Source organism: Rhinolophus ferrumequinum, chromosome 19 (genome assembly GCF_004115265.2).
Source record: "Rhinolophus ferrumequinum isolate MPI-CBG mRhiFer1 chromosome 19, mRhiFer1_v1.p, whole genome shotgun sequence".
Classification (NCBI taxonomy): domain Eukaryota; kingdom Metazoa; phylum Chordata; class Mammalia; order Chiroptera; family Rhinolophidae; genus Rhinolophus; species Rhinolophus ferrumequinum.
The window spans coordinates 56,483-81,727 of NC_046302.1; the positions used below are offsets into that span (position 1 = coordinate 56,483).

General features: G+C 37.0%; 1 protein-coding gene across 5 annotated transcripts in view; it reads left to right on the plus strand.

Annotated features, from left to right (window-relative positions):
* Nucleotides 1-25,245, plus strand: part of NPHP1 (nephrocystin 1) — a 64,967-nt gene that overhangs the window by 17,862 nt on the left and 21,860 nt on the right. For all 5 annotated transcript variants that reach the window (XM_033087815.1, XM_033087816.1, XM_033087819.1 and 2 more), the window contains 10 exons: nt 1,411-1,511; nt 1,847-1,889; nt 3,011-3,098; nt 4,430-4,524; nt 6,169-6,297; nt 13,040-13,114; nt 14,840-14,950; nt 17,650-17,732; nt 19,844-19,920; nt 20,710-20,809. In XM_033087815.1, the coding sequence (XP_032943706.1) occupies nt 1,411-1,511; nt 1,847-1,889; nt 3,011-3,098; nt 4,430-4,524; nt 6,169-6,297; nt 13,040-13,114; nt 14,840-14,950; nt 17,650-17,732; nt 19,844-19,920; nt 20,710-20,809 (902 nt within the window). The remainder of the gene's footprint in view (nt 1-1,410; nt 1,512-1,846; nt 1,890-3,010; nt 3,099-4,429; nt 4,525-6,168; nt 6,298-13,039; nt 13,115-14,839; nt 14,951-17,649; nt 17,733-19,843; nt 19,921-20,709; nt 20,810-25,245) is intronic.

Below are 25,245 nucleotides of genomic sequence, written 5' to 3' on the forward strand. Positions count from 1 at the left end.
ATCCAGAGATGGCCATCACTTGCACTGTGCTTGGAGGTGCCTTAAGAGGCCAAGCCAAGAGCTTGCTGTCACTAATGCCAGGCTTTGGGCTGCTCAGCCAGAGGTATGAGACATGCTGAAACCATATGCTGCTTGTATGAGTTTTGTGAACCTTTAACAGATTTTATGAATGTCCACAGCATGAGCCAAGGCAGGTTGTTTATATGGAAAAGCCACTGTATGTGGCTTGCGTGTGCCAGAGAGTTGGGTGGGGCATTGAAAGGTGATAGTTTGATGGAGACTCAGATATGGCATCGGCCTGCCTCTGCAGGCAGGAAAGGGGGGAGGGGTCATCAAAGAAACCATGGCTTCCACCAGGTCTTCTGTTCAGGAGAAAGCTGCCCCTCCAGCCCTCAACCTTAAACCAGACAACTCAGTTTCTCCCCGTATGTCCCTGGGAACTTTTGAGCTGCTGCCCCAGTGCTGGAGATCAGAGTGAGTGAGTCCATCAGAGAGTAAGTTGTGCACTGGCCCTTTAAGAGGAGTGCCTGGGACTGCAGCCACCCTGCATCTCAGTCAGCCACAATCTCTGCTGATTTTCGCAGCCAGAAATTATGGGGATGTTTCTCCTCAGCACTGAAACCCTGGGCTGGGATCCCTCATGCCTTGGGGGGACTTTCACAGCTGAGATATTCCTCCCAGTTTTTAATGGTCACACATGGGTGTGGGACCAGCTCATTCTGCATCTCTGCCCTTCCTACCAGTCTCGAGGTGGCTTCTTGTGTATGTCCTTAGTTGTAGGGCTTCAGTTCAGCTAGACTTCAGACAGTTCTCAATAATGATTTTTCTGTGGTTTAGTTGTAATTGAAGTGGTCTTGAGAGGAGGTGAGCACAGCATTTACCTACTTCACCATCCTAACCAGAAATCTCTAAGGGATTTTAAAAAATCTTACTGATTTATAGGAATTTGGTAACATTTTAATAACAAGGATATCAACCCTGGAAATTTGTGACAGATATTCTTTTTGTGGATTTTAACCATATTTATTTTTTATGTAGTTAAATCTGTCAGTGTTTCCATTCATGATTTTGGTTTTGGTATCATAATTGGACAGGGCTTTCCCACTTCAAGGTTATTTTCTTTTAATGCCTCTATAGTTTTTTTATTTCTACATTTACTTCTTTTTTTTTTTTTTTCATTTAAGTAAATTCCACCTGGAATTTATTTAGATGAAACTTGCTCTCTACCTCTATCCTTGTAATTTTTCAAACAGTGAAGTGATCAACTATGTGGAGAAATCTTTTTCTCTCTGATTTTTGATATGCCTATCATGTAAATTCTCATCTACAGTTGAGTCTTTCTCAAAGTCTTTTTATTGGTCAATTTTTGGATTAAGTAAAAAAGCACTTCATATTTGAATGATTTTTCAGCCCTATCATAAAGAAGAAGGCCAAGAATCAAGTGAAGAAGGCAGTGAAGAAGATGTGGAGGTTGGGGGTGAGTTAGCAGAGGAACCGGAAGTTAAACAAAGGTAAGAAGACGTGAGAGGGTATCAAAGTAAAATAAGGGTTAGGAAACTTTTGTTTTTTATTATTATTATTATAAACATTTCATGAATTTCTTACAATGGATACAACTTGCAGTTTGAGAGCAGTGCTTCTCGTATTACTATTTGCCTAAAAATTATTGCTACTTTAATTTTGTGCATATTGTTAGTATGTGATGTTCTTCTGTCTGGTTTCATCTAGTGACTATTAGGTTTTCAGAACTTACTGACAATTATGTACTTGGTTGGCTGATCGATGAAGTTCCCTGAGTGAATAGGCATAACCTATCTATTTACTCACCTTGCTGTTTTGCCCCCAGAACAGGTTCTCATTGGAGTGCTGTGCGAAAAGCTCTCTCAGAGGTTGGTATCTCATGTCTTATCAATGATGTTTTACTTTGTTACCTAATAGTTCTCCCAGAGTTCAATTCAAAACAGGATAGAGACATTGGAAGGTAGCATTGGATCTTTAAAAGGGTCCAGAGCATGGAATGTACAGAGCCCAAAACATATATTTCTGGTTTAGTAAGCCTGTGCTCCAAGTAGCATTTCCTATTAGGTCTTTTTTGTAAGAAGAGTGGATTTAAAGGCTTGGAAATATCTCTCATTGATTCTGCCTGAATTTTCTATCATTAGGGTAAAGACTGCTGTTAAATTTCAGTTAACACAAAAAATTCGGAAAAGCTCAAAAAAGTAAGAAATTATCAATAATCTTATCGTTTAAAAAAATTATATAACAAAATGAAAATCCACTCCCCCCATAAGTAACTACCATTAACAGTTTGGTAAATATCGTTTTGACCTTTTACCCTGCTTCTCACTCACATGGACATGTTCGTGCATGTGTGTGTACATACCATGTTTCCCTGAAAAGAAGACCTAGCCAGACCATCAACTCTAATGCATCTTTTGGAGGAAATATTAATATAAGACCCAGTTTTATTTTAATATAATGTAATATAATATAATATAATACCAGGTATAATATAATATAATATAATACCCAGTCTTATATAATATAATATAATGTAATATAATATAATATACCTGGTCTTATATTATTTTTGCTCCAAAAGAGGCGTTAGAGCTGATTGTCCAGCTAGGTCTTATTTTCAGGGAAACACGGTATATACAAAAAAGCCATTAGTTCTTTAGTGCATATCAGTTTATGACATTAAGTCATCTGTTACATTGCGTATGTTGTGGAGTGGGACAGAAGGAGGAACATTTTAATAAGGGATGTTCAGGAACACAAAGCTCTGCCCTCTGGGCATGGTGGCATGGGGTTTAGGTCTTTGGGAGAGGCCAGGATTCAGGCCTCTTCTCAGGAATTTGGGGTTAAATTGCTGTGTTTGTCCACTAACATCTGTGCATTTGTGTTTTCCTTTTTTGGGTTGCAATTGCTGTAGTAATAAAGAGGGTATTATAGAAGCGAGGAAACATGAATGAAAACCAGCAAATCAATTTGTTTTTACCATCTTCAGCAGATAAACACTGTTGATGTGTTGACCACGATGGGAGCTATTCCTACAGGGTTCAGGCCTTCCACACTCGTCCAGCTTCTGGAGGAAGGTAACAGGTGTCTGTCAGCCACCACAGACTTTTAGTTAAGCAATCAAGCTTTATATCTAATTTCCTTGTTTTAGCCAAAACAAGTTTTTTAAAAAGATATTGAAGCTCACATGTCATTGACTCATCTTTTCCTTGTCTTTCCTGTGACAGTGGAGGAAGGACCCATGATCCCATCGGAGGCTGGCTTGTCTACCTGTGCTCTGGGCGCCAGCCCCTTTCCTTTATTCCAGAGACATGACTCTTAATTGTCAGCCCTTCACTGTACCTTCATCCCGCTTCCCTTCCCCCACCAGCTTCTCCCATCATCAGCAACACTGGCAAGCCTAACACCTCCCACCTCTAAGAACCAGCCTCCCCAGCCCTGTCTCTTTTTAGGCAAAGCCTCCCTTTCTCTGCTTTTTTTCACAGCAAGACTTTTCCAAAGAGTTATCTCCATTCGCCTTTTCTGTTTTCTTCTTGTTTTTGCATTTCCCTGTACTTGACAATGTTTATTCATAAGCTCATTTTAAAGAGCAATGATGTTGGGGGAGGCTGTCCTGATACCCTGACTTGTGGAGTTATCTGAAAAGGACTGTTTTGACGTTCCTCTGCTGGGAAGCTCCTTTCAGCACCCACTGAATGCCCAACTCCCTCTCTTCCTTTGGGTGTCAGGGTAAACTCCACTTTCCCAGAGAAGCCTTGAGTAATGTAGGTTCCCCTAGCTCCCGTCCACCTGAGTACCCATTAATGGGTCTAGGTCAGCTTATAATTATCTTATTTATTCTCTTGTTTACTTAATTTTTTAATTGTTTCCCCTACTCAATGGTAAACGAAGGAGAGAAGGACCATATTTCTATTCACATTTTTATTTCCAGGTCTTAGCATAGTACCTGGCACAGAGTATGAACTCAAAGGTGATTTCACAAATAAATACATGATTTTATGATGAGTATTCTTCATGACTATAATATGGAAGAACACTATAAAATAGTTTTGTGTAAAAAAGTAAAAGCAGTGATTATATACTTTTCTAAATCTCCAAAAAGAGTTTATAGATTTTCTGCATTTTACAAAAATATTTGAATGGATAATCTTTATTACGGGCCATGTTATTGGCCTAAAAGTCTTTTAGGTTTTTCTTAAAGCTCTTTTGAGATCAGCTTTTATGTGCTTCTCTTTTTACATTTCCTCTGTTATTTTTATGCGTAAATTTCTTAGGAAGCCTGTTTCCAGCAAGCAGTTTGGCCTTTTGGAAGTCTGTTTCCTAAGTTTGTACCATAACATCATAGATTTTGGGCTTTGAATTTTATTCCTTTCTTTGTAAGAAAACAAAGGAAAAAATATTTTTGCAGGAAATCAGTTTCGAGCAAGTTACTTCTTACAGCCAGAGCTTGCTCCTTCACAGCTGGCCTTCAGAGATCTCATGTGGGATGCTAAGACAGGCACTGTAAGTATAGTTACTATCAGTAGAATTATGACTTTTCCAGATTGTCATGGTTGCAAGTATACCAATAACATGTAAATTAATTAATACATTATAAAAAAATAGAAAAAATGGTTTCTGTATTGTGATTTTGAAACACTCAGTGTTAATTTCATAGCTAACACAAAACTTGTTTTTGTTACTGTGATTTTATTTTGTTTCTCTTCTCCATGCTCTCTTTTCCCATTGTTACAAAGGAAATAGTACTAGGTATCTATCTTATTCTTTGCCTCAATTTCACAATTTCTTCATCTGTGAAAAGAGAATAATACTAGTGCTTCCAACATAGGATTATTGTGAGAATTATATTATTTATATGATGGGGCTAAGAACAGTGCCTGGCTCATGATGATAACTTAGGAAATGTTAGCAAGTATCATTAGTAGCAGTAGCAGGAGCAGTAGCAGTAGTAGTACATAGTAGCAGTAGTCGTAGTAATATTCTTTTAATTAAGTGGGATTGAGGACATTGGTAGTACTTCATGATTATACTTCTTTGGAGTAAAGGATTCTTGTATCCCCAGTGTTTGAAGCAGGAAATACTCTTGATACTTAATTCTACTCTCCGACTTCTTAGCAGATATAAATTGTGTTACAGCATATCACCTCCCCCTTCCTGTTTACCTTCGAGGTTTTCTCCCTCCCCCAGAACCTCACAGGGAAAAATAAGAGGGCCCAGTGTGGTCAGGTTTTGTGGGGAGGGTAGCACAGAATTTTAGTGCCCCTTTCCCTGTCTACCCAAGCATTGCCTAGAAACTTCTTAGTATTAAGTATCTTTTATTGCAAATCAACAACGATGTTTCATTTGGTCTGTTCAGTATACTAGTACTAGAATAAATGGCATTTAATTTTATGGACTTATACCCAGAGAGCTAAATATTCAGCTCCCATTTCTTAAATCGAAAAGGTGACAAGCTTTTACATGTTGTCTTATTTTTTCAATGATATAAGTTATTTAAATGGAAAGGCCCATGACTATAAAGCAGAATATTAAGAATTGAAGGTATTCTTAAATAAGACCAGAATTATTTATTTATAAATAAATTTATATGCCAGTTTATTTATTTATATTCTGAAGTATACCTGTGAAGTAGAACTAAATAATTGCTTCCAATTGTCAGTGCTTTTTCTCTGTCAAAACATCTATATAAGAAGCCAAGGAACAATGTAGATAAATGCTTGGAATTAAACCAAGGAGGAACTAGCTGGACACTATGAATGCTAATGTGACTCTCTATACTTACCCACATTGTAGAGGAATGACTGTGAATGAACTTGGAGTACCATGATTCCATGGTCAGGTCACACATTTTATCTGATTACACTGACTATTCATTAAAAATTTTATGCATTTACACCAAAATGCAAATATTTCAAATATAAATATTTATGAAAAATTTACCTGAAAACTTTACCTAAAGTTTTGATTTGAATTGAACATTCTATTGGCACTTTTCTTGTGGGTATATATATGTGTGCATAATTTTTCCTTTTATTCTTTTTTATTCTATGTACATATTCTTAAGTATTTATAAAAGATGCTTTGAAAATGAATTTGTCTTACAAATCATGAAAGCAAACTTTTTTTTGTAACTAATTTCTCTCGCAGATTAGGTCAAGACCAAGTCATGTTTCGTTGATTCTGACCCTCTGGAGTTGTAAAATGATTCCTCTTCCAGGAATGAGCATCCAGGTTCTCAGTAGACATGTACGGCTTTGTCTGTTTGATGGTAATAAGGTGAGCTTACTGAGGAGCACATCAGTTCACATCTAGATGGAAAATGTTTTGTTAATGCCATATGTTAAATATGTACTGCATTGGGTCCGTCTGTTTCTGTGTCTTTCTCTCAGTCTCTCTCTTTTGTTACATATCTACATGTGTGTGTCTGTGTATGTGTGTGTATGTATATGTGTATGGGTAAGTATACTTGTATATGTATGTTTATGTGTATGTATGTGTATGCATATGTATGTGTGTATATATATGTGCACGTATATGTGTACATGTATTTGTATGTATATGTGTATGTGAATATATGTGTATGTGTATGTATATGTCCATGTGTATGTATATGTATATGAAGATGTGACACTTAAGTTTGCGAACTTGTTGCAACGATGTTGCTAACCATTTTTGATATCAGAGGGATTATTCATTGTGAATTTGTACCAACTAGACGAACAGTTAACAAGTTTACTATGTGGAAGTGCTGAAAAGGCTGCATGAAAAACTTAGACACCCGAACTTTTTGCCAGCAATTCATGGCTCTTACATCACGACAATGCACCAGTTCACATGGCTCTGTCTGTGAGGGAGTTTTTAGCCAGGAAATAAATAGTTGTATTAGAACACCCTCCCTACTCACCTGATCTGGCCCCCAGTGATTTCTTTCTTTACCCAAAGATAAAGGAAATATTGAGAGGAAGACATTTTGATGACAGTCAGGACATCAAGGGTAATATGATGACATCTCTGATGGCCACTCCAGAAAAAGAGTTCCAGAATTTCTTTGAAGGGTGGACTAGGCGCTAGCGTCAGTGCATAGCTTCCCAAGGGGAGTACTTCAAAGATGACCATAGTGATATTAAGCAATGAGGTATGTAGCACGTTTTTCTAAGATGAGTTCGCGAACTTAATTGTAAGACCTCGTATATGTATATGTTTATGTATGTGTGTGTGGGTGTGTGTGTATGTATGTATGTGTATGTATATAAAATAATATGTGGTAGATGCAAACTACATGGGTCCTGATGACATAGGCTTAACTCCTGGGTCTTTACATTGCTAGGTATGTCATGTTGGCATAATATCACAGTTAACTCCTCTGAGCCTTAGATTTTCACCTACAAAAAGGTACTGATGCTTGCCTTCTAGTATTGTATACAGTTCAGGTCTTAAGTGCACATTGTTGCATTTTTGACAAATGTACACCCCTATAAAACCAATACCCCAATCAGGATGTGGAGCATTACCCTCACCTTGCAACATTTCCTCATGTCCTTTTCCGTCTTACTGCTCCTTGATTCTTAAGTGAATAGTTTTTACCCTTTACCAAAGAAAGAATTTGAATGACTTTTAAAAAATTAATTGATTTGTTTGTGAGCTATAGCTTAAACAGTGCTTAGATGGAAATTAATAACTTTAATTGCATACGTTTGACAAGAAGAAAGATTTAAAATCAGTGATGTAAGTTATCAGTTCAAGAGGCTAAAAAAGGAAGAGTGAGTTAAACAGGAAGGAAATAGAATGGAGAAAATTGTAAAGATAAGAGTAGAAGTTAATGAAATAGAAAACCGATGAACAAACAAGAAAAATCAAATAAGGCAAAAGTTTATTCTTTGATAAGATTAGTAAAATTGAGAGATGCATAGTAAGACTGATCAATAAATTTTAAAAAGGGATAGAGAAAGAAACTAAACGATCAGTATCTGACATGAAAATGGAGACCTCACCACAGATCCTGCAGACATTAAAAGGATAATGAGGGATATTATAAACATCTTTATGCCAATAAACCATAATTTCCTCAAAAACCATAATTTACTGAAACTGCTACAAGAAAAAATAGAAAATTTAAATAATTCCTGTTAAAGAAATTGAAACTGTAATTTAAAATCTTCCAACAAAGAAAACTGTAAGCCCAGATGCTTCACTGGTGAATACCTTCAATCATTTAAAGAAAAAATGATACTATTATACAAACTCTTCTAAAGAACAGATAAAGATGAAATGCTTCCCAACTCATTTTATAAGGCCAGGAAAAACATGATTCCAAAATATGACAAGACTTTACAAGAAAAAAAATTATAAGACCAGTATCCCTCATAAATATTGAAACTAAAATCCTAAACAGAATATTAGTGAATTGAATATCATGACTAGTTGGGGAATATTGAATTTGAATTCTAGGAATTCAAATGCTCACACCTGTGTAAGCAACATTTAACATTTGAATATAGATCATTGTAATGTGCCATATTAACAGAACTAAAGAAAAATTATATGGTCATCTCAATACATATAGAAAATGCATTTGACCTATTTTAGGACCTATTCATGATTTTTTAAAAATTCTCAACAAAGTAGGAACAGAAGGTGACTTCCTCAAATTGGTAAAGAATGATTAGAGAAAACTAAAGTTAGCATAATCATACTTAATGGTGAAATACTGAACTCTTTTCCTCTAAAATCAAGCACAACTCAAGGATGTCCAAGAAATAGAAAGATAACTCAATTTTTTAAATGGACAAAAGACTTGGACAAGCACTTAAAAAAAAAAAAATATATATATATATATATGAAAAACCAAGAGACATATAAACATACTCAGCGTACAATAAGTCCTCAGGGAAACACAAATTAAAACCACAGTGAGACAGATCCAACCATAGGCTATGTACCTTAAATATAATAATAATATGGTCAGTTTAAAAGTAGAATGATGAAAAAAGATATAGCACTCAAAAGATATTAATATCAGGCAAAGTAAACTTTAAAACAAAGACAATTATCAGGAATAAAGAGGTACTCTGCATGATAAAAGGGACAATTCACTAAGAAGACATAACAGTCTTCAATGTGTGTACACCTAACATCATAGCTTCTAAATACATGAAGTGAACATTGATAGAACTGAAAGGAGAAACGGACAAAGCCACAGTTATAATTGGAAACTTTTAACACTTCTCTCTCTGTAATCTATGGAATAAGTAGATAGAAAATTAGTTAAGGATATAAAAGGACTGAATAACACCATCAACAAACTATCTAATTGGCATTTGTACAACACTTCACCCCAAAATAGTAAAATACACATTCTCTTAAGAGCATATAGAACAATCAGCAAGAAAGATGGAACCCAACAAATTGAAAGGATTGAAATCATACACTGTACAGTCTGTGATCATATGGAATTGCATTAGAAATCAGTAACAAAGATAACTGGAAAAATCCTTTAATAGTTGGAAATGAAACATATTCTAAACAATCAGTAGGTTAAAAGGAAATTTCAAGGGAAATTAGAAAATATTTTGAACTAAATGAAAAAGGAACATGTAACATATAATTGGTGGGATGTTGGCTAAATCATTGCTTGGAGGGAAGTTGATAGCACTGGGTGCTTACCTTAGAGAAGAATTCTCAAATGGATGGTTTGATTCTCTCCTGAGGGGGTGATTCTTGAGTTGAGATCTGAGGGGTGAATAGACCTTTACAAGGTGAAGAGAAAGGGAAGCGTGTTCCTGGCCCAAGGAGCAGCACAGGTAAAGGGCTTGGTGAGAAAGGACTTGGAAGTGGGAGGCCAGTATGGCTGAGTGGAGAGAGTGAGGGGAAGTGTGGATTGGAATGAAATGGGAGATGTCAGGAAGGAGTACAGTGTAGGACATTGTAAGCCATGGTGTAAGGAAGTTTTGTCTTTATTCTAAAAACAGTGAGAATTACTTGGGGAAGTGACACAATTAGTTAATGTTTTGGGAAGTTCTCTGGCTCCTCTCTGGAGATGGATTAGAGGGGACAGAAGGGACGTGAGTAGAACATTTAGGGGCTATGGCACAATGTGGTGGTCAAAGGGTAGCAAGTGTCGCTTTCAAGAAAACAAAAACTGGAGCCAGCCTGCCTAGAATTAGCCTTGGCTCCACCATCTGCTAAGTGTGGGATGCTGAGCAGAGTACTCGACCTTGCTCTCACTTTCCTCATCTGGTACACATCTCTTAGGGTCAGTGTAAGGAATAAATGAGTTAACATAAATAAAGCACTTAGAACAATACATGGAACATAGTAACTATGTGACAGATCATGATGATTTAGATTAGGGAAGTGGAGGTAGAGATGAGAGAGGTAAAACCCAACACAATATGGTGATGGATTGGATATGGTGGGTGAGAGAGCGGAGTGTCAATGGTGGTGACATTCAGTGAGATCAGGAACACTAAAAGCAGGTCAGGTCTGGAGGAGTTTGTGGGTTTAGTTTTGCTTATGCTGAGTATACTTCTAACTCATAGCATGAGGTAAGTGCCTTCCTTTCTTTAATCTGGACTGGGAGTAAGTACGAGTAAATGAACTTGTGTTTTAATAGTGATCCTCCCTCACTTCCACACTCTGCACAAAACCACTGCCATAAATGAGCCAGTAAGTGTCCTTAGTGACCAAGAAAAGATGAATTGCCTTCTTTTCCTTAGATCTAGTTTGATATTCCTTTTCCTATTCTCATAGATGAGAACATAAAACAAAGATTTGAATTTTATTTTGAATAATATATCAAAATAATAGAAGTTATTTTCCAGAAAACTAGTAGAACTTAATGTATGAAAATAATTTGTCAACTTTCTAAATTGAGAAGTTATGGGATATTCATGCTATTGACTGAAGAATGCTTCTTTAATAAATCTAAGCCTAGTTAAAATAAAAAACGTTTTTATAAAACTATTTAACAAGACTCTGATTCCAGTAATGGCTGAGTAGTCTCTTGCCCAGTGGTGACAACTGTAAATTCTGGGTGATATACAAAAAGCAACTCCCTGAAGGCACTGAAAAGCATCTAAAAGCAGGCTGATACTGGAGAGGAGTCTGAAATCATTAGTCTGCTATTTATTTTTTCTCTCTGTTTATTCCCTCTCTTTTTTGTTCCTCTGTTTCTTTTTCCTGCCTTGGTGTGTGTTACTTGAGCATTTCTTAAAACTCCATTCAGAATTATCTGTAGTGTTGTTAAGTGGATCTCTATAGCTTTCTTTAGTGGCTGCTACAGGTGTTATTTTTATGTACACAACTTTCCACAGTCTACTAGTGTCACTATTCCAGTTTGAATAACGTATAGAAACCTTACCTCCCCTTTATTTCTCTTTACCCTTTCTCCTCTATACTATAATCATCTTAAATATTTCCTTTATATACATTGAGAACCATATTGTACAGTATTATAATTTTTGCTTCAACTATCAAGCATAATTTAGAAAACTCAAGAGAATATGAGTTGTACTTACCCTTATTTTTACTCTTCCCATTGTTCTTCCTTCCTGATGTTCCGAGATTCCTTCTTTTATCAAGTCCTTCCTGTTTAGAGAATGTCCTTTAACAAATCTTTTCAGGTAGGCCTGCTGGCTGCAAACTCTCTTAGTTTTTCTTTATCTGAGAATGTCTCATTTCCCCCTCATTCCTGAAGAATATTTTCACTAAATATAGAATTCTGAGTTGGCGATTCTTTTCTTTGGCATTTGACAAATATCATGCCACTTTTTTTCTGGCCTCTCTGGTTTCTGATGAGAACCCACTGTCATTTGAATTGTTTCCCTATCAGTTAATTGAGCTGTTTCTTCTCTGTCACTGCTTTCCAGATATTTTTGTTTAGTTTTCAGAAGTTTATGCTGTATCTCGGCATGGATTTTTTTGGATTCGTCCTGTTTGGGATTTGCTCAACTTCTTAAATCTATAGTTTGATGTCTTTTGCCAAATTTGAGGATTTTTCAGCCATAATATTCTCTAATACTTTTCAGTTCCAAAGTCTCCTCTTGTCTGGGAGCACAGAATAAATAAAATGCAGTCTCACATTAAACAGCAGGTAATAATTAGGAAGAGTTGTTCTCCAGGAGTCCAGATTGAGAATATATTATTTTAAGCAGTGTTTAAGTGAAATTCATCTGTGTTGTAGGTAATGGGGACTTTCTTTATGTGGAAAACTACTTGGCTACCCCATAATATACTCCTACCTTCCTACCAGTAGAAACCTAGAGGGCAGTGAATTGAATTTGACCTTAATATGACATGTTTGGGATAATATCTAATTATTTTTAAAGCTTAGTTTTAGAAGTGCTACACTAAAATAGTTTTATGAAGAATAAAAATTGTATATTATCTGTTACTTTGGAAGATGTCAATTTTGGCCATGACTTGATAGAATCTGAACTCTTGTTTATAATTTTTGCTCCTTTTGTGTTTCGTTGTTTTGTATATATTGTAGGATTAACTTCTTGCTGTAGTACTTTATAAGAGATTTCAGGAAGAGTATAACTTATGGGCCTAGAGATCTTGAAGAAAACTGAATCATGTATCTGAGCTGTTAGCATTGTCTGTCTTAGGGGCAGGGTAATGGATTACACCTGAGATGCTCTTACGGGTCACATTTCTTAAAAGGTCGTTTGTTCCTGAAATTTTCCCTACTTTTCTGGAAAATCTATCTCAGATATTAAATATTTTACTTAATATAGCTTATCACTAGCACAAAGATCTGAGTCTGAATTCATTTTATTAATTCTGTCATTGTTTTATAAATAAGTGCTGTAACACTTGTTTTTTGTTAATCATTTTAAAAGTTATGTATGTATTTGATGTTAAAAGAAAAAGAAGTTACAGAATTGCTCAAAGAAGTGAAAGACCCCTTCTTCCTCTGTTCTACCCAGTATAGCCACTTTTAACTGTTTGTGGCATGAAAGTGGTGATGTTTTAGAGAGCTTTCTACGTGATTTCAAATGGGAAAATCTCATTTCAGGTTCTAAGCAACATTCATACAGTCAGAGCCACATGGCAACCTAAAAAACCCAGAACATGGACCTTTTCTCCCCAGGTGAGTCATCTGCTCAGTGAATGAAATGAATATGAACTTCTTTTACCTATTAAGTGCTATGCAATTAATTTCTAAGGTGAGGCTGTCAAAGTGTATTTATGAAATAACATATGTTTAGCACACAATATATGGGGTCATATCTGATTCTTTAAATTATGTATTGTTCTTTGATGACTTTGATAAAAATTACTCATGATTCTGACTAACCAGAGTTAAAGGGATCTATTAATCATCTCATTCAATGGATTTCAGGGTTCAATTCTAGAAAATGCCCTCTGATGGAAAATGAAAACAAAAAGATAACACTTAGGAAGTGTTTTTCAAAAGGAAATCTCCAACTGTGTTAGTGAGAGCTGTACTTTCCTTAGATGAAATCAAGGGTGATGTCTAGGGGACTGGTACATCACACTAAGGGACTGCCAAGACTGGAACAAGAAAAACTGGAGTAAGTTTTGGTGGTTTCAAACCACCGAATCAGTACTACATAGGGGCCATGAAGATGAAGATATTTATGTTCTTTTGATAAGATTAGTTGTCTGTAGTTTATTTTGCTTTATTTTTTTATTCCTCCAAGTTTTCATTGCTTTAATATTTACTCTTCTGCCACACTAGCTCCCATGTGTCACTGAATCCTGAGAAGCTTCATAAACTTCCTCTTATGGCTTCAAAAGATCTTAAAGCAAGACAGAGTTTCAGTGAGAGGGCACTGGATATGGAGAAGGCCCAGCCACTGTGCTTGTGTGCTTTGTGTATCCACACATGTCTAGAGTACAACTCCTGAAAGTCCATTGTGGTCTTCTAAGCACCCTACTGCTTATGTTTAAGCACAACACTTCACAATTCTGATGTGGCATCTCTGTGTATATGAAGTGTTTAGGGCAGAATTTTCTAATGTTTTCCCAAATATAAAGATGAACTTTTTGGAAGGATAAATAATAAGTATATGTTACTCTGTTGAATGAAATTAAGCAGCTGCTAGGTGCGAGTTGCCCTTCCTAGGTATTATAGGAACTTACATGGTTATAGAGAAGAAACATATATAATAACAATATCTCTATGGAGCGCTAACCATGTGCATTATCTCATTTAGTCCTTAGTGTAGCCCTGTGTAGCACTGTTGATAATTATCACAAAGGCAGAATGTAACTGTTATGGGGCTCCAGGTGTTGTGGAAGCACAGAGGAGGATGAAATTAATTATAGGCTCAGGAAGGTTTTGTAGAAGAGAAACTAGGCCTTGAAGGGTGAGTGGAATTTTATAGGCAGGAAAGAAGGATGTGATTGTGCAGGGAGAGGGAATGGAATGAGCAAACAGGAAGGGAAAGGGAAATTCACAAGGCACACCTTAGGAAAGTTGACCAATGTTTGTATGAAGTCTTTAATTTTAATTCTGTTTACAATGAACAATCAATGGTTAATACAAATATCTTACATATGCGAATGTTTTTGTCCACCTCTGGAGACTCAGGTAGGTAAACTATTTGTTTCACATTAGCCTCTCCTCTAGGCAAAGGGTAAGTGAAGGTAAAGGTATTTCCCTTTAACATAAAGTTAAATTTTTAAATTTATAATAATTGATGTAGATGAGTCCAATCCATCTGCTTTTTGTTTCCTTTAAAATATTGTTACTATGATGCAAAGGCATAAACCATTTACAGGTGAATGGAGCTGAAACCTCCTTCCCAGTTTAAATTTTTATTAGTAACTTTATTTCTTATTGTTTCAGGTTACTGGCATCTTACCCTGCTTGCTTGATGGTGATTGTTTCCTCAGGTCTAATTCTTTATCTCCAGATCTTGGAATATTATTTGAACTTGGAATTTCTTATATTCGCAATGTATGTCGGTTGAAAGAAAAGCTTTCTAATTTATCATTTAAAAGGGAAGTTATTTTTTATGCCTGTATCCACAAGTAAAATAATTGAGATTTTTATGTTTAATAGAATTTTAATCCTTGAGGTATGAGAATGGCAGTGATTCTAATTTACATATAGTGCTGCTTTTTCAGTAGCATTTGAAATTAAAGTGTAGAAGATGCTCGACATCACTAATCACCAGGGAAGTGCAAATAAAAATAACAAAATATCATCCCACATGATTATCAAAAAGACAAGAAATAACAAGTATTGGTGAGGATGTGGAGAAAAGGGAACCTTCGTCCACTGTTGGTGGAAATGTAAACTGGTGCAGCCACTATGAAAAACAGTATGGAGGTTCCTGAAAAAATTAAAATATCACTACCATATGATCCAGCAATTCTACTTCTTTGTGTTTATCTGAAGAAAACAAAAACACTAATTAAAAAAGACATAGGCACCCCTATGTTGATTGCAGCATTATCCACAATAGCCAAAATGTGGAAGCAACCTAAGTGTCCATCAATGAATGAATAGATAAGGGAGAAGTGGTACATATATACAACGGAATATTATTCAGCCATAAAAAAGAAGGAAACCTTGCCATTTGAGACAACATGGATGGACCTAGAGAGTATTGTGCTAAGTGAAATAAATCAGAGGAAGATAAATACCATATCATCTCACTTATATGTGGAATCTAAAAACAACAAAACAAGCTCCTAGATAGAGGCAGAGAACAGATTGGTGATCATCAGGGGTGGGCAGAGGTGGGAGAAATGGGTAAAGGGGGTCAAAGGTACAAAGGAAAAAAAAAAGATACATTACTGAGCAACACCAGAAAAGCTTACTATTCTCTAGTGATTTTGACAAAACAAAAACAAAAATAAACAAACAAAAAACCTCTTTCAAAGAAAAACAACCTCAAATTGGATGTAAGCTGAAAATATACTGAAACTAAACAGTGGCAACAAAGCCTCTGTTCTAAAGCTTATCTGGAAGATAATATACAATTTATGTCTAGAGAAAGTACACCACAATTCAACAACTATTACCTATAATCTTTTTTTTTATTAGTTTCAGGTGTACAAAACAATGTAATAGAGATTTATACCCTCACAAAGTGATAACCCCCACCTCCCCAATCTACTACCCCTCTGACATCATATATAGCTGTTACAATTCCATTGACTCTATTTCTTGTGCTGTACTCCACATCTTATGAATATATATATATATATATATATATATATATATATATATGTGTGTGTGTGTGTGTGTGTGTGTAGATATGTATATATGTATATATATATATATGTATATAATTATAGTTGACGTTCAGTATTATTCAGCTTCAGCTTCAGGTGTACGCCTGCAGTGGTCAGGCACCTACACTGCCCATGAAGTGCCCTAACAAGACTAGTACCCATCCGATACCCTACAAAATGTTTATAACATTATTGATTATATTCCCCAAACTGTCTTTCGTATCCCCATGGCAATCTTGTGGTTTCACTGACTTATTTCACTTAGCATAATTTCTATAATCTTAAACATGACCAAGAGTTTAGAAAGTAAAACAAGCAAAAGAAACCAGTCTATTCCCATTAAAATGATTTTCCTGAGTCCCAGTCAGAAGTTTTCATCTGTGTCTCAATAGATAGGATTGGAAGAGACATATGGCCACACCTAGCTGAAAAGGAATCTGAAGAGAAAGTATGTTTTAGCTGGGCATATTGCCCTTCCCTCCCTGGCTGGGGTGGGGGAAAGTGAGGTTCTCATAATAATTTTTAAAAAAAGGGGGGGTATTTTAGGCAGGATAAAAATTAAAAATAAATAAATAAAAGTGTACTTGTTTACATTTGTAGCTTGAGTGACCTCCAGTGCTTTTAAAGAATGAATATGTGCAAAGGATAGGACTTTGCAGAAAGTGATAGAAGATGCTCTGTGACATTCCGCCATAGTGGTTTCCCTCTGTCCTAACCTTGTGTGAGGATTCTAATTAAGGAACCTGGCAGAATGGTGATTTTTTATAAAGGGAACACCAGAAACTTGGATGTCATATAAACTATTGAGCTGGTGGGTGTGGGTCTGTTATAGTAATTATATACCTCCATATTCTAATAGCTTGAAAGGTGTAGTATATATACTTGGCCTCATGGTAACCCAAGAGCCCCCTGTTCTTACATTAACGGTATTACACCATCCTTTCAGTTATTTAAGGCAAATTCATACATATGTGTTGCGGGTGACTAGGACAGGAGATGAGCATGTCCCCTGAGTGAGCCCCAGTAGCCTCTGACAGTTGACAGTAGGATAAAGTTCTGAGCAGAAAGACCCTTGAATGACTTAACTAGCCTCATTCCACATTTCAGTGAGACAAGGCTTAACGATCTCATGTGCTATTGATGTGATTTGAGCTCATTCCATTACATATACCATTCAACATTTGCCACATCAGGTCTAAGGCTTTTCAAGAGCAATTTAACATGATGGGATTTTCACTTTAACATGTGGACTGTGAATACAAAGGGACTCCACTGTTTCACTTGATTTTCTTGTGAAGAATTTTTTAGTTCTCAAGGTGAATATTAATTTTGTTCCTTTAAAAGGACCTGGTGTTTACTTATAAATTTGATTGTTTCGGACATTAAGTTTCATCTACTTTTTTTATTTCCTAGTCAACTGGTGAAAGAGGAGAATTAAGTTGTGGTTGGGTGTTTCTTAAACTTTTTGATGCCAGTGGAATTCCTATTCCAGCAAAGTAAGTTGGCTATGTATTCCTTCCAAATGGGTAATTTTGTATTAGGTTGATGCAAAAGTAATTGCGGTTTAGAAGGTTAAAAATAATTGCAAAAACCGCAATTGCTTTTGCACCAACCTAACAAATTAATTTTTTAGACTCTAGATACCTTAGATTTACAGAATGTATGTTCTATTAGTATTTCAATAACTTTTGGGGAGAGGGCTTTTAATGTTGATTTTAATGTTCTTTTAAGTAATATGTGAAAACAGCATGTACAGTTTTATCCTAGGGAGGAAGAAGCAACACATGTAGAAAGGGGCTTTTAAAACATGTTTGCACCAGCTGTTTGCTGAGAATGACCTTTCAGTAATTTCCTATGGGATTAGCACATTTCACAGTGCTGAAATAGAGCCTCATTCTCTCCAAAGAGAAGGAAAGCTAAGTCCAGGGTCTAGGTCCTCTGTGACCCCACCTTTCTGTAAGTGGTACATTGAAATTGTCCTGGCAGCCACTGTAAACAAATTTAAAACTGAAGACCAAAAGGTAGACTGGTAGCTAATATTTGCAATATATCCTAATATAAAAAGAGCTCTCAAAAATTGAGAAAAAGACTATCTAAATTTTTAAATGGGCACACACAGAAATCTAAGTCTAGGATATAAACAAGAAATTAAGACACAAATGGGATGTCAGCAAGATGGTGATGGCAAAGATGTCAGATTTGCAATTATAAAATTCAGGGCTGTAGTCCCCACTCTGCGTACCTGCAGGCAGTTTCCTTAACATTTCCAAGCCTCAGTTTCCCCCAACTTTAAAACGGGGACGGTTACAATAGCCTAACCCCAAAGGTTTAATTCAGATAATGCTCCCCCTCCACCTTTATTGATACCACAGGAGTGAACATGATCGCCTTACCACAACATAGAGGTGAAAGTCATGGCCACACCAGTCCTCTGACGTCACCCAGGAGGGGGAGGGATACTTTATTACCCACTCCTCATTCCACCTTGTAGATGTAGAAGCCCGGGCTTCTTAAGATTTTTGAGGAGGGGGTTATTTTTAATAATGTTCAGGGTTTTTAGTAATACTTAGTGAGAAGGAAAGCTGTGTCTACTCAATCTTTCCTAAAGTGAAGTCATAGCTATTTTTTTAATGACGTGGAACAGAAACATTTCCAACATATGTGAAAAAAGCAAGTTGCAGAATAGTATGTATACTGTGACTCTACTTTTATTCATGAAAAACTGTGTTTGTGCATCTGTGGGTGGTTTTATGTAAACTGTTCCCAGAGGTCGCCCCAAGAAGCAGGAGTGGGGAGCTGGTGCAGTAGGATGAAAGAGGCCTTTTACCTTCTGCTTTATACACTTTGGCAATTTGCATCTTTAAAAGAAAATCTGTTTGTTTGGGACTTACTGTGTGTATGTATTTATTTGCATTTGCACAGAAAAAGATAGGACAAGGGGCTACCAAACAAAGGGCAGTGGGTGGCGGCGTGGGGGTGTTGGGGAGGGAGTTTTCATTTTTTATTATTATTATTTCTATGCCATTCAAACTTTTTACAACAATCTGCATGTTACTTTTAATTTAAAAAATAATATAAATTCATAATGGCTTCATTTCCAATGGTGATTCAAGACATTTAAAACACACATCTTAAAAAGTTATTAGAGTCAAAATACTTTAATGACATCAATTACTCTTTCTCATTTTAATGTGGAAGAATATATTTCTGCAGTTAATACTGGGGGCACCAAAAAAATGTATACAACTGGACACTTTGGTCAACCTTGCTCAAGCAGTATTTCGCCGTAATCAGAAGTGTCTGGATGCTGATGGTAACCACTTTGAGCACCTCTTATAATTGCAGAAGTCAAATGTGACTTGTATTCATCTTTCATTATCGTTATATATTATTACAATTTTTAATACAGTTTTCCTTTCTTAAAATGTGTATACATTTTTTGGCACCCTCTGTAGTTAAGAAAGGCTGCAACTTTATTTACCTCAGTAAAGAATCAACAGCTTTCATTCTTGTTTACCAATGAAACACAAATAAAATGTCTGCAAATTTATCTGTGTTTCAAAATATCCATCACAGTTCTCCGTCATAGCATATCCTTCTTTTGTAGGACTTATGAGCTCTTCCTGAATGGCGGCACCCCTTATGAAAAAGGTGTTGAAGTGGACCGTTCAGTGTCCAGAAGAGGTATAGCTCTTACAGGTCGCTTTCCTTCCTCTCTTTAGATATCAAACAGAAGAGGCATCAGAGAAGATAGCTATATTCTAATATGTAAATAATAAATTCACATTAAAAATATGTCATTCCATATTAAAATCTCGATCATTTTATTTGAGTATTTTCTTGATAGCACCTGTGAGACTCTACTGTAGGAAATGAGGAAGCATGAGGAGCCTGCATTTGCTCCTTCTCAGTGAACACTTGGCTGAATTAATAGACTAGGCTAATTCAGAGATTGCCTATCACTTGTCAATGGGTGTAGACATTTGAAGTTGTGATGTGCATGCCAAGTTGTCCTCCAGAAATACTGAGAACTTTTTACTGACCAGGCACTGTACTACATAATGGAGAATGCAGAGTAAGACAGATGTGGTCCTGGCCCCATGTGGCTCAGAGCCTGATAGCATTGAAACTCCCCCTCTGTTCTTTAGACCTGCCCCTCCTTGTTTCATGACTCAGGACACATAGCACTGCTGCTGCCCCTCTTCTTGGAAAAGGAAGGAATTGGGGGTCTGGGATGCAGGTGGTTTGACCTAAAGTTAGACATGCTTTTTAAACTCCTTTTTCTTTCTTTGTAATATGGCAACAGCAGTGCTGTCAAAGTGTCTAATGTAGTGGCAGCTCCAGGAGTGAGCTTTGATGCTGAAAATACTTTGTTGTATTATAACAAAATATTTTTTTAATTAAAATACTTCGTTTTATTATACTCACTGTCCCCAACACTTAAAGTTTTGACATTTATTAACTTTTTTTAAGCACATGGGAGTGTTTTCCATCAGATGATGATGATGAGAAGGCAGCCTCAGCTTCTGGTAAAACTGAGATCTTTGAACAGAAGATCAAGAAACATACTCAGGTTAGTATGGCTTCAAACTGTCCAGTGAACTTGGGTCACTCAGCATGTGTACACCATTTTTGCTTTTGGCCTCTCCTGCTTGGTCATCTTTTGTTGGTTATTTTTTCTGCATTAACTCATCTGCCAAAGATCAAGAGGGAAATGGAATAGTAATAACATGCAGATTAGCTTACTCTTTTATTTACTAGTTAGTGGAAATGATAGATTTGGTCAGAAATAGTATAGAAATTTCTGACTAAGTGGGGCTTACTTAGCATAAGCACCAGCATAAGCCTGTCTTTAGTGCACTTTTTTTTGAATGTTAAATTTGTTGAGGTATAATTTAGGTACAACAAAATTCACTTCTTCTAGTTCTTTGAGTTTTGACAAATATATACAGTTGTGTAACTACCACCACAATCAAGATAGAGAATGTGTCCATCACTCTAACAGTTATCTGTGCTGCTTTGTCATCAACACCCCAGCCCCAGCCCCAGCCCTATCCCCAGGCAACCACTCATCTATTTTCTTTCCCAACAGAATCTCATATAAATTTTCCAGAATGTCATATAAATGAAATCATACAGTTTGTAGCTTTGTGAGTCTGGCTTTCACTCACCTTTTGAAATTCTTGAATACCACTGCATGTGTTAATAGTTTATTCTTTTTGTTCTAAAGAGTACCTACCTGAGAGATACTGCAGGTTTAGTCCCAAACCACCGCAATAAAGCACATACCAAAATAAAGCAAGTCACATGAAGTTTTTGGTTCCCCAGTGCATATAAAAGTTATGTTTACACTCTACTATAGACTGTTAAGTGTGCAATAGCACTATTTCTAAAAATCAACGTACATACCTTAATTAAAAAATACTTTATTGGTAAAATGTGCTAACTCATTTGAACCTGTTGGAAAAATGGTGCCGATAGACTTGCTTGACGAGGGTTGTCACAAACCTTCAATTTGTAAAAAACACAATATCTGCAATAAAGTGAGATGTGCCTGTATTGTATTTGAAGGATGTACCATAGCATGTTTATCCCGTTACTAGCTTAGGGACATCTGGGTTTTTTCTAAGGATGGGCTGCTCTAAATATTTGCGTATGGGTTTTTTGTATGTGGTCATATATGTTCATTTTTCATGGGTATAGACACCTAGGAGTGGGGTTGCTGGGGCATCTGGTATTTGTTTACTTTATAAGAAGCTGCCAAACTATTTTCCAAAATGAATATACACTTAAAGTTTTGACATTAGATTTTACATTCTCACCAGCAATGTTTTCCAAACATTGCTGCCAAACTATTTTCCAAAATGAATATACACTTAAAGTTTTGACATGAGATTTTACATTCTCACCAGCAATGTATTAGAGGTCCAGTTATTCCATATTCTTGACAACATTTGATATTATCAGTTTTTTTCTATTTTGGCCATTTCAACAAGTGAGTATCTCATGTTGGTTTTGATTTGCATTTTGTTCAGAGAGATTTTACACTAGTAGAATCCCAGGTCTGTCAGTTTCTCACTCAGGAACCTCTTGGACAAATTATTGAACCATCTCTCTTGGGGTCTCAATGTCTACATCTTTAAAATGGGCACAGTAGAAATATCAACCCTATAAGCAGTAATGAGATTAGGTTTAATTAAAAAAGAAAGCATAAAAAAAAACATATAAAGCACTTAGCTAATATTTATGATGCATGGCACACAGTAAAGCACAGTAAGTGTGAACTACAACTATTGACTACTGTTATGATTATATGTATAGATAAATGCAAATACAGTGCCAGGTAGCTGGTGCTATATGTCATAAAATTTGTCCAAATGAAGATGTGCTATGTAGCTGGAAAGATCAAGGGACATTTGAAATAGGCTTTGAAGGATTGGAGAGATGTGTCATGTGAAGACATGAAGATATGGAAGCACATAGGGTTCAGTGGACAGGAGTGGAGGGAGAACATGGCACGGGGACAAAATTGATGCATCTGGACTCTCCCACCACAACCTGCTCATTGTTGCAATTATCAAGAAGTAAGGTAATATTTGACATTGCTCTTAACAATAACTTTTTTAATATGTCTCCTCCTGCTAAATAAAAACTTGGCCTACCCCTCTAACAGGTTGCTTTCCTCATTCTAGGTTATTCTCTTAGTTTAGATATCCCTTGTTCTTATCTCTAAAACTGCAATGTGTTTTATAATTATAGTATTAACAGTTAAATCTTTCAGTAACCATTAATAATGTGTTCATGGGTATTATTCATTCTCTTGGCTTTTTCCCCCTTGGATATTCATTGAGCCTGTACATTCCTTTTTTTGGCCTATCTTTCCTTAAAAAAATTGTTAGTTTTCAAGATTAAAAAATAAGCACAGTAGCAGTCTTTGTAACAGAAAAGCCCACGTCCTGTTTGGCCTTATTCTTCCTTCTTCTCCACCTTCCACTACCCACGACTAATAAAGCTCCCGGAGCTCTCCCCAGCATGTCTTTCAGCACAGCTCTTAATAGCGTTTCTTTGACCACAGATACTGATTTGCAGAAACATTTTACATCCTAGAGATCAAATCTGACTGGATAGTGCAGAGGTCAGGTAGTGGGCCATTCCTCTAAGGCAGTGAGTGTTCTGTGTGGCAGGCTCATAAAGAAGGTTCCTGAGTCCTTGCTCCCCAGACTTCAGGAACTGGGGCACTTGTATGATTACAGCACGCAGTAGCCATCGAAAATGTTAAGTAATTTCAAAGTAGAGGTCTTCCTACCAGTATAAAAGTACATCTGAGAGGCTCTGCTTGGCCTCTTGCTGTCCCTGGGCCTCCCCTTGGTATGTACTCTTCTCTCCTTCTAGAACCCACATAGAGACTTGACAGCTGTCTTGAAATTGCCATTCCACTTTGTATGGTCTGGGGACCTATACTCCTGGAAGTGTCAAGTGTGGATTGGGGTACCCTGCCCAGGCTAAGGCTGGATCTCACAGAAACCAGGCCATGGGTGCATTGAAGCCAGAGGACCCAGGGTTGCTGCAGTGCCAGGGGCTGTGCTGTGAGGGTTGTGCTGTAGGTTCCAGGTGAAAGGCTAGGCACCAACATTGGTGCTTTTAGACATCAGTGCTCTGAGCCTCTATGCCCTGGAGGTGGATACTAAAGCAAGATTGATCCATCTCAGTCTCCTCTCCCTTGAACCACCACCTTCAGTGGATTGAGAAGGCAGTAAATAATGGTACCATCAGCCTTCCTCCTCTCCTTGAAAAGTACCTCCTAACCTTCCACCCTTCCTTGCTTATGAACTTCACTTTGGTTTAGCCAAACTTCTCTGTTTGAAGGAGAAAGGACAGAGGCTCTTTGCATTATGCCAGGGGACATGCAACAGTGGTATCAGGGCCACGGGTGGGAAGCCCTGTTTGAGTGTACATTACTGCCCATTTTCACCCAGATCCTTGCTAGTTGGCCTCCGACTACTCTCTCTCCAGCCAGCAGGTGTACACGTGAGTACCCCTGGGTGTCCGGAGACCTGTGAAAATGCAGTAAATCAATGTAGACTCACCTCCTTTACCAAAGAAACAGCGAAAGAGTTCTCCCCACAAGTCTCATTTTGCAGAAACAGTGTAATCATGGTGTCTCTCTTCAGCATGAGACGAAAGAGGGAGCAAATAGATCCTTCAGTTTCACCAAGATTTGCCTCTAATTTTGGAACTGTTTTCCAAAGGGGTTTAAGTTGATATGATTTGTCCAAAGGCTACTGATGAGGGAAAGCCCTGAATTTAGATTTGGACTCCCAGTGCCTGAGTTCCAAGAAACACTGGTCTATAGAAGTAGGCTGTGTGCGTGTGTATAAATTTATTTCCCTTTGCTTTCTTTGTACATTCCATCTTTTTTTACTTTCACTTCCATTTTATTGTTGCTAAAAATAAATGAGGCAATAGTGTTACTTGCCTGGTTCCCATTGTTACTTGTGTTGCCCTTCTGCCACCAGAGTTTGTTGGTCCATCTGTGAGGACAGAATGTATATTTTTACTTCTTCAGCTCAGCCAAACTTTTGTAGCTCAGAGCTTTCTAGTCATCTTGAGTTTGGGAAAATCAGATGATTTCTGTGAAAAAAAACTCTAATAAAGAGCGAGCAGCATCGCCTCCTGTTGTAAGGAGATACCAGAAGGAAAGCAGTACCTGCACTGTGGGAGGAGCAAACTGGAGGTGATGCGTGCCAGACAGAGTGAGCAGGCGAGTCTGTGAGAGAAGAAATGGAAGAAAGGTTCCACCCCTTCTTTTAGCAAAGTCAGTGGCTATTCTTCAGTGTGAGATATGAGTTTGGGCATTCAGCCAAAACACTTCCCACACGTGCCATTGACCAGAGGGAAGGACGCAGAACAGACTTTGGGAATCACAGCATGAACACTGGGAAGGCATATGTAGGCATTTGAAAGGGTCACTTAAATGGCCCCCTGCAATCAGTCTTTGAAATCTGGGTC